The following is a 23,824-nucleotide window of genomic DNA, read 5'->3' as shown; positions in this document are numbered from 1 at the left end:
TGTGTGATCTTTTGTCAAAGGGACATGGCTTTGATTTAGTCTTCTGAGAGGGGGGGACAGAAAGAGATTTACAGTGTGAGACATGCGTCCTAAATCCAAAATCTAGGCCAGCATTTTTTTTTTTACCAGTCCTGTTGCTTATTCCCCCCCCCCCCCCCCTCCCCCTCCGTGTATAGATTGATCTTCTTAAAAAGGACTCTGGTTCACCACATAATAGAAGTAAGCTGTTGTGTTGCATGACTGTTGCTCTGCAAGTTTGCATGTTCAAATGTGTGGCTGAAATTTGGGGGTAATATGACATAAATACTCTTAATGCTCAACTTTAACAGCCCACTTGCTGACAGACAAGAATAAAAGTTCCGGAAGACAGACTTGGAAACTCAAGACTTGGCTCAATATTTTGTGTCTTGTTAGCCGGTACTTTAAACCGAAGGCTAAGTCCAAATCTCTGGATTTGTGTTTTCCGGCAAATGACAAACATAAATCCATGTAAACCAAAGCTGACTATCGTCAAGATGAAAGATTATTATTCTTTTTTTGCAGAACACCTGTCTCAAACATGTTGGGCTGCCCGGCGTCTGTTCCACCTCAAAACCTCACCGACAGAGAAATGCAAAACAGCGCGGAGACCTCTCCGCTCGGAAGATACGGGCCAACTTCAAAGCCCGGCTCGAGGTTGGCCCCCACCCTCCACCCCATAATAATAACCGTGCCAGGCCCTTCTAATGAAGCGCGGGTCTGCAGTTCAAACATTTCGGGGCCGGGGGGGGTTGGGGCGGGCGACGCTGGGCCGCCTGGCCACCGAAACTCCGCGGATCCCACATGTGTTTCCTCATCGCTCTGGCCTTCCGCATGCCGTCGACCCCTTTGAAAACCGGGGGGAAATTGCGACGGGAGACATCTGCTCGCCAGACCCCCGGACCCCCAGACCCCCAGACCCCCAGACCCCCGGGCCCCCGGACCCCCGGGCCCCCAGACCCCGTGTCTGACTCGGCAGGGGCTGGGCTGAGTGAGAGTGGGGGCTCTGTGGGCAGCAAGCCGGCCCGCAGCTCCCATTTTGTGCCCAGCTGCGGTTCGACGTGGCGCCCTGTGCTTTTACGCGCGGCGGTGTCTGCCCGTGGACTGTCTGGGATAAAGAGACGGGGATAATGATTCCTTTAGGATTCCTTTTTTCCTTTCTGTTCAGGGTCAGGGTCAGGGTCAGAGGCTTTAAGCACATCCTCCACGCATCTCAGAGTGTTTACACTGAACCGCCTAACCTGGCTGTCAGACTGAGAGAGATGTGTGTCAGGTGCATCCCCTTTGACAAGGCGGAAATCAGATAGACGTGTTTGGAAGTTGCTTGTGGATGTGCCTCCATCTAACCACTACAACAGGTGTACCAGACCTGGGTCAAATACAAAATTGAAGAAGAGCAGAAGGTGAGGATTGTATTTTTGAGAGAATTTCATAGGTTGCAAAACATCAGACAAGCTCATTAAAGCATGGAAAATTATTTGAATGTGTGTAGAAGGTTATTTTAATCTCATTATTCATTGCTTAATCTCAAATTCAATGTGCTGGAGCACAGAGCCAAACGACACCGTGTCATGACACCAGAAGAAGAAAAGAGTGAAGACTTGAAGCAATCTTGACAGGAATTGAAGTACATTTTACAGGTCTGAATTCCTTCCAGTATCAATTACATGATTAAACCCCATTTCTGAAGAAGAATTCGGAGCACTTGTCTAATTGCTGGTTTAAGTTATCGTTGGCTCTTACGGCACATGCTCAAAATGCCTGCCATTTTGTGTGGGTACAGTCCTTCTTCAGAAGTACACCAATTAAGCAATCATGACCGAGTTAAGGGGGCCCACCACAGAGCAAGCCAAAACATCTATTTTCACTTTTGCTCGAGGCTGATTTTGTGTCACATAAGTAATTGCTACATGTTTATACGCAATTTATGATTTGGGTTTCTAAAGAGACAAAATGATCTACTCAGATGAAAAGCCGTCTACTCTTTGAAATTTTTGTGAGGGGTTTCTGTTTCAATTTATGCTCCGTCAAAAGATGAGTAAAATACACACAACTCCAGACTTTATAAGACTGGGAGTCTGCCCTGGCCAACATACTGTGACATAATGAATTCATATGAAAAAAGATGTCAAATAAAGTTGCAGTTGGGTAAATGAAAAGAAATTAAAGATGACTACATCCAGCTAAAAATTAAACACCCAGATACTGCCTTGGTACCATGCATGAAGATGAGGTCCAGAAATAGTTAAAATGAAAATCTCTTTATCTTATATACAGCATATGGTTCACACTCACTTGTTTCATGTCTTTTTTTTTTTCAAGGAAGCCTCAAAAGGGGATAAGCAAAAGCCTGGGACCAAACACGTAAAAATCAACCTTTTGGGTTTATGTTTATTGTGGAAACGTTTTCCATGTTTATTGCATGGTTATGCACAGACACTATTCATTTCTTTATTTTTTTTTCCTCACATTAAATTTTAATGGCAAGATTACAGAAGGTCAGCCATGATCTCTGAAAAAGGTAATCATTTTTAAAATTAGGAATCAGGAAAATGTACGCATGATGACATTTACATGCAGACCAGCAGCTGCACTGAGTGTGCAAATATGCCTTAGCTCTGGCACAAAATATCATAATATTCATATATTATTATGATTATTATGATTATTATTATTATTATTATTACTTTTATTGTTGTTGTTAGGACACCACTCCCAACAATTAATATTGTACATCAAGACACTCATAAAAAAAAAAAAGGTACAAAATAAATACAAAAATGTTAAAGTATCAAATTTACTATTCACAGATGTACAGACTTGCATCCCTAGTCTGCAGTCATATGTTAAATGCTGTAAGTTTAGCGGGCGAAGAAGACGCGAGCAGTGTACTGCCCTCGTGTCTCTGAAGCTTAAGTGCAGCAGTGCAGAAGGTGAGCTGCTCTGTGGGCTGCTCTGTGTGCTGATCCCTGGGCTGCTCTGTCAGCTGCTCCGTCAGCTGCTCCGTCAGCTGTCCAGCTCAAAGTCTGTCTCGTCGTCGAGCTCCGGGCGCGGGGAGGGCGTCCGGCGGGAGAACTTGAGGACCAGGTAGTCCCCTACCTCATCCAGGGCATCCAGCACCTGAGCCAGGGCACAGCACTCAGTACGGCACACACCTGGGAGCTAGTATGTGCGTGACTTTGTGCGTGTGTGCGTGTGTGTGCGTGTGTGTGTGTGTTTGAGTATGACTGTGTGTGTGTGTGTGTGTATGAGTATGTGTGTGTATGAGCCTGTGTGTGTGAGAGTATGACTGTGTGTATGTGTGTGTGTGTGTGTGTGTGCTTGTATTTGTGTGTATATGTGTGTGTGTACGCGTGTGAGAGTGTGTGTGTGCATGTGTGTGTGTATGTGTGTGTTACTCTGTGTCTGTGTGTGACTCTGTGTCTGTGTGTGTGTGACTGTGTGTGTGTGTATGTGTGTGCATGTGTGTGTATGTGTGTGTGACTCTGTGTGTGTGTGTGTGTGTGTGTGTGACTCTGTGTGTGTGTCTCTCTCTGTGTGTGACTCTGTGTGTGTGACTCTGTGTGTGTGTTTGACTCTGTGTGTGTGTGACTCTGTGTGTGTGTGTGTGATTCTGTGTGAGACTGTGTGTGTGTGTGTGTGTGTGTGTGTGACTCTGTGTGTGTGACTCTGTGTGTGTGTGACTGTGTGTGTGTGTGTGTGTGTGACTCTGTGTGTGTGACTCTGTGTGTGTGTGACTCTGTGTGTGTGTGTGTGACTCTGTGTGTGTGTGACTCTGTGTGTGTGTTTGACTCTGTGTGTGTGTGACTCTGTGTGTGTGTGTGATTCTGTGTGAGACTGTGTGTGTGTGTGTGTGTGTGTGACTGTGTGTGTGTGTGACTCTGTGTGTGTGTGACTCTGTGTGTGTGTGTGATTCTGTGTGAGACTGTGTGTGTGTGTGTGTGTGTGTGACTGTGTGTGTGTGACTGTGTGTGTGTGTGACTCTGTGTGTGTGTGAAGCTCACCGTGTCCAGCATTTCCCTGGTGTGTGCGGCGGAGACGCAGAACCTCGCCCGGGCCTCAGCGATGGGCGTGGCCGGGAAGCCCACCACCACCACGCCGATCTTCCTCTCCAGCATGGCCCGCGAAAACGCCCTGAGGGGGAGAGAGAGCGTCAATGTCCGCTTCAGTCAGCCACGACACCTCACCCTCCCCCGCCATCTCCTCAACGCTCAACCAGCCTCCGACCAGAGCAACATCTGTCTTTCACTCGGACTTACACGCAAGAGTTACACGCAAGAGTTTGTTCTACACAGGTTACTAAGCTCATAGGTCTCCGACAATAACTCACTGAACTACGTTTGTAATAAATAAATAAATAATTTGTTATTTAGCCAAGGCCTTTTATCCACAGCGACTTACGGTTGATTAGACTAAGCAGGGGACAATCCCCCCCCTGGAGCAATGTGGGGTTAAGGGTCTTGCTCAAGGGGTTGTGAAGAAAAGAACAACAATTTGTGAAAGATTAGGAGGAATGTTGATTGATTCAAGGGCCCTTTCTTTGTTAAAGAAGTGTTGCCATTCAATCCACAAAAAACTAATTTGCACAATAAAAGGCTTCAAAAGCTACAAAGAGAGGAAGCAGTGAGAAAACAGCTGTGAGGAATAGTTCACCTACTCCACCAATCCAGGGGTAAGTATTCCTGCCACGTGGAACATACAGTGATGTCCGTAAGTATTTGGACAGTGGCACTATTTTTTGTTTGGTTTTTTTGGCTCTGTACTCCAGCACATTGTATCTGAAATTAAACGATGAATATGAGGTTAACGTGTCAACTGTCAGCTTTGATTGTAGGGTATTTACATCCATATCAGGTGATCAGTGTTGGAACTACAGTTGTATTTATACATAGTCCCCCTGTTTTAGGGAACCAAATGTAACTGATATTATGCTGCTCAGCTGTTTCTTGACCAGCTTTGTGTCATTGCACCATGAATTCATGCACAATTATTTATGTATTCATGCCTATAGCATCAATCGAGCACACACAACAAACTATATTTTGGCTGTAATTGCTGTAATTGAGTTCTTACAACAGGACAACAGGACAACCCCTTCCATCCATTATCTGAATGCTTATCCTGAACAGGGTCGCAGGGGGGCTGGAGCCTATCCCAGCATACATTGGGCGAAAGGCAGGAATACACCCTGGACAGGTCGCCAGTCCATCGCAGGGCACACACACCATTCACTCACACACTCATACCTACGGGCAATTTAGACTCTCCAATCAGCCTAACCTGCATGTCTTTGGACTGTGGGAGGAAACCGGAGTACCCGGAGGAAACCCATGCAGACATGGGGAGAACATGCAAACTCCGCACAGAGAGGCCCCGGCCGACGGGGATTCGAACCCAGGACCTCCTTGCTGTGAGGCGGCAGTGCTACCCACTGCACCATCGATGCCGCCCCCCTTCCAACCGTCAGGACATAATTCAGCTCAACACTGCAAAAACTTAAAAATAAGTCAGGTATTTTTGTCTAAAATCTTATTTCTATGACTAATATTTCTATTATTTATATCTTTGCTGAATATGACAAAATGATGAGTTTGCCAGTGGGGTAAGACAATTCACTTGTCAGATAACATTTTCTACTTGAGAGGGAGAGAAAAGTCTCATTACAACATTGAAACACTTGTTGAGACAGGCTTCTTCTGCAATGTACACACCAACTCAACCACACCGCTCTGCTGCAGCAAGGAGACCTGCACTTCCTGCCGTGTGAATGGTTCTCACTCTTCTCAACCACAGAGCTACTCCACTCTAGCTCCCCTGTGGTGATATGACCTCATGACCCACTCCAATAAAACAATAAAACAATAAAACAATAAAACAACTGCTCAGTCACAGCCCATTTTCCATTGTGGTCAGAAGGCACATCTGGACTAATTTCCTCTGCAGAGCTACCCCCAATCAAGTAATACTTGTATCTTGGCATTTCAGTACTTTCATGTTGCACTTGTATCTTCATCTTGATGTTGTAGGCAGCTCTTTGCCATGTCTCTTAAGTTGTAATCATGCTTATGACTTTACTGTCTTAGCCAATACTTTACTGTGTGAAACAGACTTGATGTTCATGGCTATGTACAGCTGATACTCTTTGGGAGTTGTACTTTACCGGACCGGGGTTTTGTAGTTGTTCCAACGACATTCCTTACGTACTTATTGTATGTGGCTTTGGATAAAAGGGTCAGTCAAACAAATGTAATGAACGTGGGCACTCATGACAGCCAGGGTTCACCCCTCTCCCTGTGCCTAGCCCGGGTTCTGCGGTCTCCAGCTGGCCCGTCCGAAGGCCAACCGAAAGGCCAACCGAATGCACACACTCTGAGTGGCAGGCCAATAATAGTGTGCTTTTTTCAGTAAAGGCACTGAACATGAACACAGGCCTTCCTTGCAGCTCAAATGAGTGTGTGAGTGTGTGAGTGAGTGTGTGAGTGAGTGAGTGAGTGAATGAGAGAGTGAGAGAATGAGAGAGTGAGTGTGTGAGTGAGTGAGTGAGTGAGTGTGGGTGAGTGTGTGAGTGAGTGAGTGAGTGTGTGGGTGTGTGTGAGTGAGTGTGTGAGTGAGTGAGAGAGTGAGTGAGTGAGAGAGTGAGTGAGTGTGTGGGTGAGTGAGAGAGTGAGTGAGTGAGAGAGTGAGTGTGTGAGAGTGAGTGAGTGTGTGAGAGAGTGAGTGTGAGGGAGTGAGTGAGAGAGTGAGTGTGTGAGAGAGTGAGTGAGTGAGTGTGTGAGAGAGTGAGTGTGTGAGGGAGTGAGTGAGAGAGTGAGTGTGTGAGTGAGTGTGTGAGAGAGTGAGTGTGTGAGGGAGTGAGTGAGTGAGTGAGTGTGTGATTGAGTATGTGAGTGAGTGAGTGAGTGTGTGAGGGAGTGAGTGAATATGCTTTGCTTCATGCAGCACACATGAGCACCAGGACTCTGCCCCACACTGCTTTGCCAACTCAACTACCCTCCCTCCTTCTCTCCTCACTCCCACCGTCTCTTCACTTTCTGCACTTCTGCCTCCTCAAACGGGACAGGGAAGAGAGAGGGGGAAAGATCTGAAGACGGAGAACAACAGTAAAAAAAACAAACAAAAGAACTTCACAGGCCCAAATCGCTTCAGTGGCCCTCGCCTTTGAAGTGGTGCCAGGGCGCCGTTATCTCTGGAACGGGGTCCGAAACAGTCTGAAAGGCTGGCATAGAGATGACCAGCTGACGTCCGGGCTGTTTCAGCTGGGAGTGATGGGACCCCAGTCACTCACCTTCAGTCACAGTGGGCTATGGTCAGTCACAGTGAGCTACAGTCAGTCACAGTCAGTCACAGTGAGCTACGGTCAGTCACAGTGAGCTACAGTCAGTCACAGTCAGTCACGGTCAGTCACAGTGAGCTACAGTCAGTCACAGTCAGTCACAGTGAGCTACAGTCAGTCACAGTCAGTCACAGTCAGTCACAGTGAGCTACAGTCAGTCACAGTCAGTCACAGTGAGCTACAGTCAGTCACAGTCAGTCACAGTGAGCTACAGTCAGTCACAGTCAGTCACAGTGGGCTGTGGTCAGTCACGGTCAGCTGCGTTTAATCACGCTCAGCACTTACACGACTTTCCCGGGCATGTAGAGCAGCAGCGGGACCACAGGGGACTCTGGGGAGCCGTAGATGATGAAGCCCAGCTCCTGCAGACGCCGGCGCAGGTACCTGGTGTTCTCGGCCAGCTGTCGCACCCGCTGGATCCCTGCAGAACACGAGCAGCCTTGAGCGCCTGTTTCAGCCCCGCCCCGGAGAGCCCTCACACACGGCTGGAGTTCGCTCAAATACGCTCTACTCCTCCAGTTCGCTTCAACATTTACACATTTTTCCAAGACATTTCCATAAACGAAAGACAAATGTCACCTGTTTTTGAATATTGTTATTTCATTGCTTAGCAGACGTGACTATTCAGTGCAACAAACACAGCTTACCACTATTTCTTTAAAACAAAATATCCGTTTATAGAGCTGGATAGATAAAAGAGCTTAATTTGCCTTAACGTTTCCCTTAGTAAGAGACCTAAGCTTAAAATGGTACCCATGACACAAAGAGATACAATCAAGCAAATAAACTTAAAAAAGACTAGTTTAAAAGTTGGGGGAAAAACACCAACTCTCAACTTTTTCCCCAAACACCAACTGATGTATTTTAGCATCAAATATGAACACCGACATTTCTCAAGGCAAGTGAGGTTTGTTTAATGAGTGAATGTGAATGCATGTGTCTGCATTTGTAAGGGGGGGCAGGCTGTCTGAAAAATGACAAGAAATTATTCCATAATTTAAAAAATAGGTGGGCTGTTTGGAAGGAAGAAAAAAACACTAAAACAAAAAAAGAGAGAAAGAAAAAAGAGAGAAAGACAATAGTAACGTGAGCATCTGTGTCCTGCCACATCATACATGATATTTTGGATAACTTAGTGGCGTAGAGCAGATTAAAACGTTTTCTGCACATCCTAAATCGCCTGTGTCGGCTTAAGCCACAAGAGGCTTTAAACTGGCCCGCAGTGCGGGAATGAGAGCACAGCCATCTGGCCAGCTAATGCCATCCAGAGACGCAGAGTTCAGACACCCAAAAGCCACCGACGCTGGCCCACAATGCATCAGCACTGAAACGAGAGAGGCTTTACCCCATCAACACCCCAAACCCCCACCTTCCACCACCCCCCCCTCACTTCTGACCCCATGAGCACTGCAGCCAGAAATCCAGTGACCCCTCCCCCCCCCTTCACCTCCAAACATGTAGCCGTGTACACTCACCAAGCATTTTATTAGGAACATTTGTACTTTATTACACCTACATATTCAAGCGATTATCTAGTCAGCCAATTGTGTGGCAGCAGTGCAATGCATACAATCGTGTAGATACGGGTCAGGAACTTTCTGACTTTCTGACATTCACTGACATTCATGCAGTTTCATCACAACTTCGGCAACACACTGTACAACACAAAAACAGCCTGTCTGGGGTCCCCACAACACAATAAAAACCTGACTGGGGTCCCCACAACACAATAAAAACCTGACTGGGGTCCCCACAACACAATAAAAACCTGACTGGGGTCCCATAACTGCACGACAATACCATTAAAAAGCTATACACACCCAGCAAATTATGGAAAATGAAATGAAAAAAACATTTAGAACCTGAATTGTGTGGCCCACAGATGGTTGTGGTCCTAAATGACCACACACAGTGTATATATCAGTGGTCCACTTTGTGGTTAAGGAACTGGGCTCACAACCAGAACTCCCATCCTGGGGGAAAACTCTTTAGCCAATCAATGACTTTAATTAAATACTTAAGTGCAGGAACACATTAAGAAGTAGCAGACACAGCAGCCCTCCAGGATTTGAGTTAAAGATTGCACGTCTAGACTAAAGTTAACCTTGATCACTGCAGTGGACACCCAGGTATATACAGTATGTGAATGCTGTTACACTATGCAGTAAGAGGGTATCTGACTACCCTACTGACAAAAAACAGCTCAAGCTAGGTTTTGAAATAGCTGGTAGCTGGTTTACCAGTTCAGACCAGCTCCCAGCTTGATATGGTTTAGCTGGTTGACCAGTTCAGACCAGCTCCCAGCTCTACATGGTTTAGCTGGTTGACCAGTTCAGACCAGCTCCCAGCTCTACATGGTTTAGCTGGTTGACCAGTTCAGACCAGCTCCCAGCTCTACATGGTTTAGCTGGTTGACCAGTTCAGACCAGCTCCCAGCTCGACATGGTCGCCACCCAGCTAGTCCAGTTTATGACCATCTTGACCAGCTCAACCGCAGGATTTGTAAACAAAGCACATGCCACATTAGCCATGTACTACAAGTGAGTTTGAATGAGAACAAACATATAAATATATTAATTCATGACCATCATTATTACTATCAATTACAATAGTAATAGTACATTTGTGAGCAGCCTACAATGTGCCAATGAGCACATCATCAAGGGTCTCTGAGGCGTTTTTCTGTCAGCTTTCTCCCGCAGCATAGTAATGAGTACATCGCTTTCTTACTTTCTCTCGGCATATTAAGTCACTTAACAAACTTCATTCCAGCTCCCCCTTGTGTGCTTTCCAGCAGATGTTGGCAGTAAAAGTGCTTTATGTAAATCCCCCATAATTCTGATGGGTCCTGTCTTAAAGCAGCGATCCTGTGCATCGTGGACATGGATGTAATCAGTGCTTCCAAGAACATCTGGGCCGTAATAGCCGATGTTTACACAAGGGCCTTTCCGTAATCTTCTTCGAAATGAGCACAATGTTTTAACCGTAATCTTTCCTCGGTAAATTTTTATCCCTCCTAGATTAAATGTTTTGTTATGTGCATATCTATATGTGATACGGCTGGCCTAAAATGGGTGATGTTTGTATTGTGTGAAAATCTGTTCTGACATATTAAGACGCATTTCCAAAGATGCAGAACTGAAGTTGGAGAGCTCTCTCTGTGTTTCCCGTCAAGCAATCTTTGGACCCCAGGAGATTCCTGGAAAGTTATGGAAAATGTTCCCAGCACACTCTTGCCCGGTTCCCTGGATGCCCCATTAACGTTCATCGTCAGCCGCGTGTGAAATTGTCGGAAAAGTCTTAGAATGTTAGTCCGGTTCGCTAATGGAGATATTTAGAAATGTAACTGTTGGACAAACCTGGGCCTACCCTTAGCATACTGTGGAGAGACGCTGGCTGAGAGCATAACTATTACAGCACAGCTCAGTGTCCAAGGCCATTACCTCTGGGGCTGTTTAGTGATGCAGGTCTACCCCTGAGCATATGAAACTCATTACCACAGAACCTGGAGTCACGTGTGCTTTGAGTTAAACCTGCTCCCTTCACACATTAACCCTCACCTCCCCACCCCTTTAATAGCAAGCACGTTTCCACAGGACAACAGGACTGATGAATGCTCCTGTTCCTACCCCTGACTGCTTCCTGTTCCTACCCCTGACTGCTTCCTGTTCCTACCCCTGACTGCTTCCTGTTCCTACCCCTGACTGCTTCCTGTTCCTACCCCTGACTGCTTCCTGTCCCTGCCTCTGACTGCTTCCTGTCCCTGCCTCTGACTGCTTCCTGATCCTGCCTCTGACAGCGAGGCCTGTTTGTAAATACAGACGTTATACTATGCATTTTTGGACTACAAATTAAATTAAGCCTTTTGGCTAATCTGGGTGCAATGAATTGCATGCTTTTCAGTTGTACACTGTACCTGATAAAATTGTACACTGACCTACTGTGGTGCCATCCAATCCGATGATGCACTTAATGGCGCGGATGATCTGATTGGCCACGGGCGGCGACATGGCCATGGCGTAGACAGCACTGTGAGAGTAGGCTCTCAGGTAGTCCACCAGCTCCTGTACACAGAGATCATTTAACCCACAGGAAACACAGAACAAGGGAACAGCACAAACAGGAACTCACACTCACAAACAGGAACTCACTTTTAAAGATTATTATCAAATATGATTACAGTGTTATAATGATACATATTTGAGGATGATTTCACTTGGCCATTTGTCTTTATCTACAAATGCTACTAAACTGCTGTACGACAGGCACGATTGCTCCCCAACAGTTGTCCATCATGTCCACTAGAGGGGGCTGATTGAACCCTTTATAAAGCACTTTGTATCTGCAATAAGTCAGGTTGAGTTTTAAATAGCTTTCAGTGGATTTACTCAACTTTCAGAGGATGAACTCAACCAGTAAATATGGCACAGTAGTTTTTGTTCAATCGAAGCACCTGCATTTGATTTGAATTCACTTAGGTATAAAATAATGAAATTGACTGTTTTTTAAATTGTATTTTTTAACATGGTTGTTCGAAAAGAATCAACAGATACCGATACTTGTGTATGGTCATGTGTGTAAGCACGTGTGTGTGTGTGTGTATGTGTATGTGTGTGCGTGAATTCAGGAGCAGAATTCAGGATGTCATCAGTACAAAGGGCCATTTTATCCATGTTCCCACAAACTTCATAATAGAGCATGTGAAAAATTAAATAACTGATATGTGAAATATAACAGAACAAATATATCTTAAGTTAAACCCCCCCCCCGCCCACCACCAAACGTTTACCATCAACAGCTGTCAGTGCAGCCATTCTGTTCATTATTGCACGGCATCATGGGAAATCTGGAGCACGCTCTCGTGTTCTCCAGAAGAAGAGGCTGGTCCAATGCCAGCTCTCCCACCTTATAAACACACTGGGACCAGGCAGGGTTCTTGGGTTCTTAATTTGAAAAACATGGGCAACCAGTCTCTGTAACAACTGTATCCCTGATGTGGTCACATACTAAAGCCCGCTTTTAAAGACAAGCTGAAATGGAAGTTAGAGCTTCCGCAATTTGCTGTAGAGGTGGACTGGGGAATTGGGAATGTTTGGGGGACACGTTTGGGTGTGCGAAGGTTTTGGAGAGGTGGACTGGGGAACGTTTTGGGGGACAAGTTTGGGTGTGCGGAGGTTTTGGAGAGGTGGACTGGGGAACGTTTTGGGGCACAAGTTTGGGTGTGCGGAGGTTTTGGAGAGGTGGACTGGGGAACGTTTTGGGGGACAAGTTTGGGTGTGCGAAGGTTTTGGAGAGGTGGACTGGGGAACGTTTTGGGGGACAAGTTTGGGTGTGCGAAGGTTTTGGAGAGGTAGACTGGGGAACGTTTTGGGGGACAAGTTTGGGTGTGCAAAGGTTTTTGATAGAGGTGGACTGGGGATTTTTTGGGGGACATGTTTGGGTGTGCGGAGGTTTTGGAGAGGTGGACTGGGGAACGTTTTGGGGGACACGATTGGGTGTGCGGAGGTTTTGGAGAGGTGGACTGGGGAACGTTTTGGGGGACACGTTTGGGTGTGCGGGGAGGCGAGCCGGTACCTTCTTCCCGGCGATGTAGCCCCCCGCGGCACCGAAGCTCTTGGTGAAGGTGCCCATGAGCACGTCCACGTCGGCCGGATCCACCCCCAGCAGCTCGGTCACGCCCCGGCCCGTCCGGCCCACCGCCCCGATGCTGTGCGCCTCGTCCAGGTACAGGTAGGCCTTGTAGCGCTGCTTCAGAGCCACGATCTCGGGCAGCCGCACGATGGAGCCCTCCATGCTGGGACACAAACGGAGACGCGCGATTAACGCCTCAACCTGACCTCAGCGTCCTCCATTCCGTTTTCATTTTTAACTGTTTGCTGATGTAGCTCCTTTCTTTGCATTCTCCTGGTAAATATGGGAGCTTCTGGGGATATTGTTCTTAACTTTGGGTAGAAATTTGTGAGGAAGTATCGCTCTGTCTCCCCCACTACCTATCACCCCCACATTCTATCTGTCTGTCTGTCTGTCTGTCTGCCTGTCTGTCTATATCTATCTATCTATCTATCTATCTATCTATCTATCTCTATCTTATGTGTGCTTCCTGACCTCAGTTGCCTATAAGATTGCTGAATGGGAGACCTGCTGTTCTAGGTATGAGACTCTACAGCGCATGTAAATCTAATCATACCAGTAATAATGTCACCCTGAGCTATGAGCTCATCCATCAGCACGCCACTGCAGCTCAAACACACTGTGCTCTTCATCTTTGTCAGCCTGACAGTTTCGGGACATGGCGTTCTCCGGTGCGTTCTCTCAAACCTGGTCTGGATGAGTCACTGCCACCAGAACACTGACGCTCATCAGTGAAGCCACAACACGCCCTGGGACCCTATCTCACACAGGTAATGTTTCACACAACAGATAACCTCTGAGTTAACCTGCCGTTATGCGCAAGGGCGGAGAAAACTTTAAAATCTTATTTCCATTATGTTTCTCTTTCTATTAAGTTTGACTCATTTTAAGATTTGCCAATGGGGTGAGAAAATTTCACTTGCCAAGCACACAGTAACTTAACACAAGCACATATTAAATTTTTGAGAGAAAAAAATTGTTCCAAGAAAAAACAACTTTTATTATTTTTTTTCTCCTCTAACCTCAGCTGTGTCGGGTCTATAGCCAGCGCCTGGGGCAGTGTGCTTACCCCCCGGGGCAGGTAGGGGGCAGAAAAGGCCGGCTCACCTGTAGATGCCCTCCACCAGGATGAGGACCTTCCTCCAGGGCCGGTGGGTGCGAGGCTGGCCGTAGGTGATTGCCTCCCGCAGCATGCGCTCCAGACTCTGCATGTCTGTGAGGGAAACATCAACGTCAGCGCCGGAGACAGCTCCCGCTAACCCGCCCCGTGGGTTTCCGACAGGAGCTGCTGTTCATGGAGGTGGCCATTTTGACCGTGGGTGTTTTATTCCGGGCACCAGACCTTGCACTGGGTACCTAAAGGTGAAGGGATGAATAGGAATTAAAGAAATATTGTAATATCTTCCATGACAGTGGCTCAGGAAAAAAAATTAATTGGTCCCCGGTGAGTAATTAGTTCAATGTGAAGACTTTTCAAGACTTAGTTTTTGAATGTAACGCTGGGTGACACCCCTGAGAGGGACACAGGGAGATACTGCAATGCGGGTGACGCGCTGGTGTTTTATTGGCCAATAGAGACTGAGAGAGTCTCCTCTCACCCTCACTGATTCATACAGGACACTTTAAATGGTAAATGGTTGGCATTTATATAGCGCCTTTATCCAAAGCGCTGTACAATTGATGCTTCTCATTCACCCATTCATACACACACACACACTCTCACACACCGACGGCGATTGGCTGCCATGCAAGGCCCCGACCAGCTCGTCAGGAGCATTTGGGGGTTAGGTGTCTTGCTCAGGGACACTTCGACACAGCCCGGGCAGGGGATCGAACCGGCAACCCTCCGACTGCCAGACGACTGCTCTTACTGCCTGAGCCATGTCGCCCCCATTCACACTTTAACAAAAGCCTGTTTAAATTACTGGAAAATGACTCAAAAATCCCTGTCACTCAGGTATGTAATCATGACACTCAACAGGTGGTCAGGCAGCAATTCCCTGGATATGTTTTATTTTCCGCAGTAACAGTAGGGGAAGTTAGAAGTAACTAGTTAGAATAATCGGGGGTCGCAAATCAATCGAAATTAGAATGATTTAAAGTCTGTCTCTTTGTGGAAGCTGCTGTTGTTCCGCTGTGTCCAGTAGGTGGAGCTATTGAACAACTGCAAGCCGTGGCTCAGCGCTCGAGAGGAAACTGAAGAAGTGAAAGAACAAATGTGGAGCAGAACACTGAAGTGAAGGCAGAGAGCAGGACTGCTGATGAAAATACCATGACTGAGACATGACCGATGTCCACAAACGCTCACTCCTCCACCCAGAGATCAGCTGTATTGTTCCACAGAAGACTCACGTCAAACACTGAAAGCCTTCGCAAATATGAAAGATTTCGCCACGTGCGACATTGTCACGAGCAGGTGTCAAGAGTTGTTTTTGGAAGTATAATGCAAAACAGTTATTTAGCTGATGCTTTTATCCAAAGTGACTTACAGCTGATTAGACTAAGCAGGGAACAATCCCCCTTGGAGAAAGGACCTTGCTCAAGGGCCCAACGGCTGTACAGATTTTTATCAAGGCTACACCGGGGCTTGAACCACCAACCGTCCAGGTGCCAGTCATGTACCACAGCCAATAGGCTACACCAGTGTAGACTGACCCACCTTCACACTCAAAAGCCCAGAGACACAAACACGGCACTGTGGCATCTTTCCCCAGTTCAGCGATACCAACACACCCGGCCCACTCAAATCTGGATGTCTGAAACTTCTGCTTCAGCGATTGGCGAGCCACACCCAAGGTACTTTCTTTCCCATGGTGAAGTCTGGAAGGTTCAGCTCAGCCAACCACAGATGATGTGTACATACTACTCCGCAGGCAGCTTTTCTTTACTGCATTTTTATCAAATCTGTCTCTACCTATGTTACTAGCTAGTGCTAGATCTTTTGCAATGAAGTTTTCTAGTTCTAAAAGCTGTTGCCTTGCAGGCTTCACTGAGAGAAGGGAAGTACCTTGTGTGCGAACCACACACGTCAACAAAATCCAGAGATAGTAAACAATGTATGGAGGAGACACCAATATCCCCACCATTTCTACCCCTTCCCTCAACACCCCCGGATAACACAAATACATAGAAGAAGAGTCGAGACCTGGACAGAGTGGATTTGAGGATGAACAATGTAGCCCAAAGCCTGGCGCTGCTATCTCACGCCAGGCTAACCTGTTGAGTGGGTCTGTGCACAGGAATGCCAGCTCAATCGCAGCTGTGATGAATGCTCTGTACAGCCTGACAGTGACCTGGGTTTACCCGAGCAACAGAGAGCATGACGCCAGAGGAATGCGCACACATGCCTGTACAACCACACACATACACACACGCAGACACACACACACGTTCACACATACACACACGCAGACACACACACACACGCATTCACATATACACACACGCAGACACACACACACACGCATTCACACATACACACACGCAGACACACACACACGTTCACACATACACACATGCAGACACACACAGGCATGCACACATAAACACACGCATACACACACACACGTTCACACATACACACACGCAGACACACACACACGCATTCACACATACACACATGCAGACACACACAGGCATGCACACATACACACACACACGTTCACACATACACACACGCATACACACAGGCATGAACAAATACACACACACACATTTACACATACACACACGCAGACACACACACACACGCATTCACACATACACACACGCAGACACACACATTCACACATACACACACAGATGCACATATACACACACACAGACACACACATTCACACATGCACACACGCAGACACACACACAGGCATGCACATGCACATGCATGTGACACGGGAGGAATGAACTCTGCCCAGAGGGCAACAGAGAAGCACGCTCACACACATAAACACAAACACATACACTCACAAACACCTACACGCGCTCACACAGAATCACACAGGTGCACTCACACACACGCTCACACTCACACACATGCACACATACACACACGCAGACACACACACACAGGCATGTGCACACACACATGCACACAGATGCAGACGCACACAATGTCCTGTGCAAACCTCTGGTTCCATCTTGCACCAAATGAACAGGGCTCTTCACTTACATTTTTTTCCAAAGAGCACATGGGAGCACATTATTAGTAAATGACTTTTCAGTTAGCTGAAATCAATTTTCAGGAGCGAATGTTCCTAAAATGGGAGCACAGTAGATCCCTGATAACCAAAATGGCTGCCACATATATCTCCTCCTTTTGTGATATTGTCCACAGTCAGATGCCCTACTCGATAGCTTCACAATGGTGTCATTTCTCTCCACCTGAAAGGGGACCACATCCACACAAAGGGAGATGGGCTGACAATATCTGATGCGCAGTTCTAGTGCATAGGGTACAGATTCATATCATATTACCCTTTATATGCGGAGGGGAAAACTGTTGTGTCTATGATAATATTCTGTTTCTGATGCTTTTTGCTTTTGTATCCAGTCTCTACTGCAAAAGCTTTCTAAAGAAGAGGGTAAAAAATCATAATAGTAATACTGCCTGTATACTGAAATAGGTCACACTCACTTTCTACTGCCATTCTGCAGGGTATCCCTCAACAAGCAATTCACTAAATTCCAGGCTGACCAGAAATAAAACAAGTCAGAAACCCGACGCTAGCCTGTAGCCTAGTGGCTAAGCTACATGACCGGGCCCTGCAAGGTAGGTGGTTCAAGCCCCGGTTTAGCCACAGTAAGGTCCACACAGGTGTTGGGCCATTAAGCAAGGTTCTTAACCTTGTGTTGTTCCAGGGGGATTACTCTAATCAACAGTAAGTTGCTTTGGATAAAAAGCATGAGCTAAATAACATAAGCTGCATTATCAGTAGACAGATCTCTTGTATTAGTCGGTTGATATGGTGGCTGTTGGTTTTGTAGCGAGGGAGAACATAAAGACAGAGAGAGCAAGCTCAGAGCACTACAGGTATCAGAGAGATCTTCGAGATTGTAGTCATACGCTCATCCAGTTCAGCAAGCTGCTGGGCTGAAAAGCAGAAAGCCCGCACACTAACATGCATGTATGTGTGTGTGTGTGTGTGTGTGCATGTGTGTGTGTGTGTGTGTGTGTGTGTGTGTGTGTGTGTGTGTGCTTGCATGCGTGTCTGTGTTTTTTGTGTGTGTGTTTGTGAGTATGTGTGGACTCGGATGTCTGTGAGTGTATGTACGTGTGCGCATTTGTCTGTGTATATGTATACATGTGTATGTGTGTGAGTGTGTTTTTCCTCCGGGCAGAGTTCATTCCTCTTGCTGTCTGTTGTTCAGAAATATGTGGTTGACTGTGTGAAGTAGCACGTAAGCACAGCACTTCAAGTCCTTCCGCTAGCAGGCCAGAGAGAACATCAGAACCAGCTTCAAATCAACTGGATAGTACTTGTTTACAGACAATTGCTTTTCTTTACTTACGGAGTGATATTCTGTAATTGTCAGCACAAACAATTGTTTGTTCCTAATGCTCTTTTGTCCATAACAGTGACCACCAAAATCATACGTATCATTATGGTAGACTGGTGACAAATTAACTCAAGAGCCTGCTCTAGTCAGTACAACACTCGGAATGATGCTCATCAACGTGCCATTTTTACTGTGTTGTCAAAAGGAATATTAATCCATTGTTTGCTTTTGTTTTTCTCCCCTGTCGGTTCCCTTCAGATTTCATTATCATAAGCAGATTGTTTCAGTAAATTTCCTCTCCTAAAATCTCAACCTGTTTATCGTGCTGTGAATTTCACGGTGATCCACGCAATGCCCGTTTGAGGGCATTACATTACATTACATGTTATTTGGCTGACGCTTTTATCCAAAGCAACAGTGGATTAGACTAAGCAGGAGACAATCCTCCCCTGGAGCAATGTGGGGTTAAAGGACTTGCTCGAGGGCCCAAAAGTTGTGCAGATCTTATGGTGGCTACACTAGGGATCAAACCACCAACCTTGCTGGTCCCAGTCATGTACTGTAACTACATTACATTACATTATTGGCATTTGGCAGACGCTCTTATCCAGAGTGACGTACAGTTGATTAGACTAAGCAATCCTCCCCTGGAGCAATGCAGGGTTAAAGGCCTTGCTCAAGGGCCCAACAGCTGTGTGGATCTTACTATGGCTACACCGGGGATCGAACCACCGACCTTGTGGGTCCCAGTCATGTACCTTAACCACTACGCTACAGGCAGCAGCATTCAGTCTGTAGCGATGCCAGTGAGTCAGTCAATGAATCAGTGAATCAGTCAGTCTCTGAGTCAGTCAGTGAATCAGCCAGTCAGTGAGTTAGTCAGTGAGTGAGTGAGAGTCAATCAGTGAGTCAGTGAGTCAGTCAGTGAAAGAGAGTCAGTCAGTAAGTCAGTGAGTCAGTGAGTCAGTGAGTGAAAGAGAGTAAGTGAATCAGTGAGTCAGTGAGTGAGAGTCAATGAATGACCAGTGAGTCAGTCAGTGAAAGAGAGTCAGTCAGTAAGTCAGTGAGTCAGTGAGTGAAAGAGAGTCAGTCAGTAAGTCAGTGAGTCAGTGAGTGAAAGAGAGTAAGTGAATCAGTGAGTGAGAGTCAATTAATGACTCAGTGAGTCAGTCAGTGAAAGAGAGTCAGTCAGTAAGTCAGTGAGTCAGTGAGTGAGAGTCAGTCAGTGAGTCAGTGAGTCAGTGAGTGAAAGAGAGTCAGTCAGTCAGTGTATCAGTGAATCTGCCACGCAGGAGGGCTGATGACAGTGGGCCCCGGGCCCCAGGTGTGGTGTACTCACTGTTGTGTTTGAAGACCCGGATGGTGGCACCAGACAGCCGGGCTCCCAGGATGAGAGACGTGTGGTTCAGCTCGTCACTGAGGATCAGACAGCCCTGAAGGACAACAGAGCACACAGTCACCCCCAGCTCCTCAGTGACCCAGGGGAACCGCTCCTCTCCTGTCTGACACTGCTCCTCAGTGACCCAGAGGAACCGCTCCTCTCCTGTCTGACACTGCTCCTCAGTGACCCAGGGGAACCGCTCCTCTCCTGTCTGACACTGCTCCTCAGTGACCCAGGGGAACCATTCCTCTCCTGTCTGACACTGCTCCTCAGTGACCCAGGGGAACCACTCCTCTCCTGTCTGACACTGCTCCTCGGTGTCCCAGGGGAACCGCTCCTCTCCTGTCTGACACTGTTTCTGTTCCCAGGAGACTGAGAGAGCACCAGGAGGAGAAATCAGTTCCTCTACACTGTCAGTCAGTCAGTGTTTATATCATATGGATGGGTCAGTCTACACTGTATATATCATATGGATGGGTCAGTCTACACTGTATATATCATACGGACGGGTCAGTCTACACTGTGTATATCATACGGATGGGTCAGTCTACACTGTGTATATCATACGGACGGGTCAGTCTACACTGTGTATATCATACGGACGGGTCAGTCTACACTGTATATATCATACGGATGGGTCAGTCTACACTGTGTATATCATACGGATGGGTCAGTCTACACCCTGATATCCAATCTTTGCCCATTCCTACGACATATTAATCGATGTTGATATTTGCACCGTTTGTTCATAAACCAGGCCGAGCCGTATTGCTCTCTGTCGCCCCCCGCTGGCCGGTCCTGACTGCGGCTGCGCTGGTGGGCCGCGGGGCTGGCTGGTCCCAGAACGAGAGCAGCAGTCACCGACGCTTAGCAACGCCGCAGCCCAGACAGCCTCCCCTCCCCGCCCCGCCGCACTGTGGAGCCCTGTCTGACGCAGCGGTGCTAACGGCAGGTCTTCAGGCCTCCTCCTCGCCCCGCCTGGAGACCGCTGCTCCAGCAGCATCGCCAAGCGCTAGCGGTGATTCCCCGGGTGGCCACCGTTACCGCTGATTCACACTCCCACCTCTAGGGGGCAGAGCGGGTGCACTCTAAAGCAGTGGCTCTGACATGGCTTGCCCATCCCTAACGGCACATGTCTGTTGCAGCCTGTTGCGTAGTGGTTAAGGTACATGACTGGGACCCGCAAGGTCAGTGGTTCGATCCCTGGAGTAGTCACGATAAGATCTGCACAGCTGTTGGGCCTTAACCTCACATTTCTCCGGGGGGGGATTGACCCCTGCTTAGTTTAATCAACTGTAAGTCGCTTTGGCTTAAAGCATCAGCCAAATCACATGTATATGTATATATGTTTCCTGATTATTGCCCACCTCATATTTTCCAAGTTACTTAGCATTAAATGAATGATTACTTTAATTTAATGTGAGGTAAGGGCATGAATGTGTAGCCCTCCACAGCCTCTAAAGCCACATTATTTACAGAAACACAGCCAAATGAAGCCTGCTCTAGAGGGCCTATGAGCAGCAGGTTCCCTTCAGGACACGGTGAGAAGGAAGTTAGAGCAGCATTAGCTTCCTCAATATGACGCGTACACGAGTGAAAGGGATCTCTGCAGGGCGGGGAGTCGATTTGACTGATGCCAAATGAGGAGCGTGAAGAATGCACGACACTGAGTGACAGGACTGAGTGACTGGAGGGGACTGAAATTGGCGTTTCAGTCGTTAACCAGGAAGTGGATGGAAAAACTTTACTTTAAGTTTTACCGTTTTATACATTTCATGGAATATACTGTATACCTTAAGGCGTGTTCGTATGGTTATGAATAATTGACTACATTGAGGAAAAAGTTGATTTCAGCTGGTCTTAAAACGTGAAATTCAGCCTGTTCTTTGTGGTTTACACGCAGTAGGTATATAGTTCCCATAATGCTCACCTTTCCCACGAGAGCTGGGATGTTCATGGAGTTGGTGGCGAATCCCATGCCAAACGTCATGGCAGACTCCGCCCCCAGGAACTGGGCCACCAGGTCCTCCAGCTCTGTGTGGAGGCTCAGGTTACCTGCGGGGGAGGAAAGAGGGGGGGGGGGGGGGGAGCTGTCAATCAGCATGCGGGGGGAAACGCCCTGAATCGCAGCCTGCGGGAATGCACTCACGCTAACACACACACACACACACTCACACACACACACACACACACACACTCACACACAAACACACACACACACTCACACACGCACTCACACACAAACACACACACACACACTCACACACACGCTCACACACACACACACACACACTCACACACAAACACACACACACACTCACACTCACACACTCACACACGCTCACACTCACACACAAACACACGCTCACACACACACTCACACACAAACACACACACACACTCACACACACGCTCACACACACACACACACTCACACACAAACACACACACACACTCACACTTACACACTCACACATACACTCACACACAAACACACACACTCACACACACACTCACACACACACACTCACACACACACACTCACACACACACTCACACACACACACACACACTCACACACACTCACACACACACACTCACACACACACTCATAGGCAGGGTTGCTCCAGTTCCCTGGGTCACTTCAGGGCGCTAAGTCAATGAGGTGCTGTGTGTGTGTTTACGACCCAGTGGGGGCTTCATGCCGGCAGTGGTTCAGGTAAGTTTTCCTCCACACAGTAAAGTGCTTTTAGATCACAAAATGAAAAGCAGTATAAAATCTACTCAATTATATGTCAATGTATGGTTAAACAGAGAACCTCCAAAATTAAATTCCAAAATTAAAACACAGCAAATACTTTTTTTGACAGCTATTTGGCCCAGTACCAGTAGAAAAGGTTAGTAGGAGATGGGTGAAAGCAGGCAAAACAGGGGTTGACACACTGTTGCTGTACTCAGATAAACAGAAATGTAAGATTTCTAATATTATTTTCAGACTGTGGTTATAACGCCTTTTGATGGACAGTCTGGCTGCTAAAAGGAATGAACAGCGACTGCAAGGGCATCTGCTCTTTGCTTTCCCTGCCTCACGGCTCAAATCTACTGCTGGAAAAAGATCAGGAAACGATGCGGTATATCCAAGACAAAGGCAAACAGCACCACACCCTTTCAGCAAACACCTACAACTACATACTCTGGAGGGCAAAGATCAGAACGTCACGAGGTGCCAACGCACTTCCTGCGCGCTGAGGCCCGGAGAAGCCGCTTCACGCCTGAAGAAGAGCACTCCCGCGAGGGAGTCTGTGACGTTAACGCCACGGCGCACTTAAACGGTGCTCCACGCCGCATCAAATTTTACACCGCCCAAATACCGAAAAGCTCCGCCACCTCGCTGTGCACTTCAGCCGCCCGTCCTCAAAACATCACCTCTGTCTGAGGAGGAAGCCAAAAGGGCAAAAAGGAAGCAGTGTTATCTGCCAAATCGTTCCCGTGAAACAACACAGGACAGGGCAGTATTGAGCCTAACCCGGTCTGACACGAAGTGGCACCACATTACTCCCATAACAGATGAGATTTTATCCCATTCCTGTTTTTTCCTCCTCTATTTGTGAGGAATTTCCACAGCTCACCGCCGCGGGTGTGCACGGATACACAGAGACTGTGGGAGATAAGATCTCGGAAAACTGAAGAGCTGGAATCCCTGGAATGAACGCACTATTCCCGGAACAAAAGCCGGCTGTGCAGGACAGCTTTAGCTGCTGGAGATGGGCTGACAGACTACAGCAGGGCTGGTCACAGAACCACCTACAAATACACACACACACACACACACACACACACACACACACGCGCACACCCACACCAGCACTCCGATCCAAGGGTCAGTCTTGTTATGAATGACATCGCTGAAGATGAGGGGGAATTAGGTGACTCAGAGTACAGTTTTTTTACAATCACTTTGGCAC

The 23,824-nt window shown here is 47.3% G+C and overlaps 1 protein-coding gene across 1 annotated transcript in view; it reads right to left on the bottom strand.

Moving 5' to 3' along the window:
- Positions 1–2,383: 2,383 nt before the first annotated feature.
- The window catches only part of sptlc3 (serine palmitoyltransferase, long chain base subunit 3), a 36,970-nt gene continuing 15,529 nt past the window's right edge, over positions 2,384–23,824 (bottom strand). Inside the window, exons 5-12 of the mRNA XM_061228085.1 lie at positions 21,790–21,914; positions 19,818–19,911; positions 14,090–14,195; positions 12,926–13,145; positions 11,289–11,415; positions 7,637–7,772; positions 4,023–4,152; positions 2,384–3,138 (exon numbers count right to left, since the gene is read on the bottom strand). Coding sequence (XP_061084069.1) covers positions 3,025–3,138; positions 4,023–4,152; positions 7,637–7,772; positions 11,289–11,415; positions 12,926–13,145; positions 14,090–14,195; positions 19,818–19,911; positions 21,790–21,914 — 1,052 coding nt within the window. The 3' untranslated portion in view covers positions 2,384–3,024. The remainder of the gene's footprint in view (positions 3,139–4,022; positions 4,153–7,636; positions 7,773–11,288; positions 11,416–12,925; positions 13,146–14,089; positions 14,196–19,817; positions 19,912–21,789; positions 21,915–23,824) is intronic.

Source organism: Conger conger, chromosome 18 (genome assembly GCF_963514075.1).
Source record: "Conger conger chromosome 18, fConCon1.1, whole genome shotgun sequence".
Taxonomy (NCBI): domain Eukaryota; kingdom Metazoa; phylum Chordata; class Actinopteri; order Anguilliformes; family Congridae; genus Conger; species Conger conger.
This window is presented reverse-complemented; position numbering and strand designations above follow the sequence as displayed.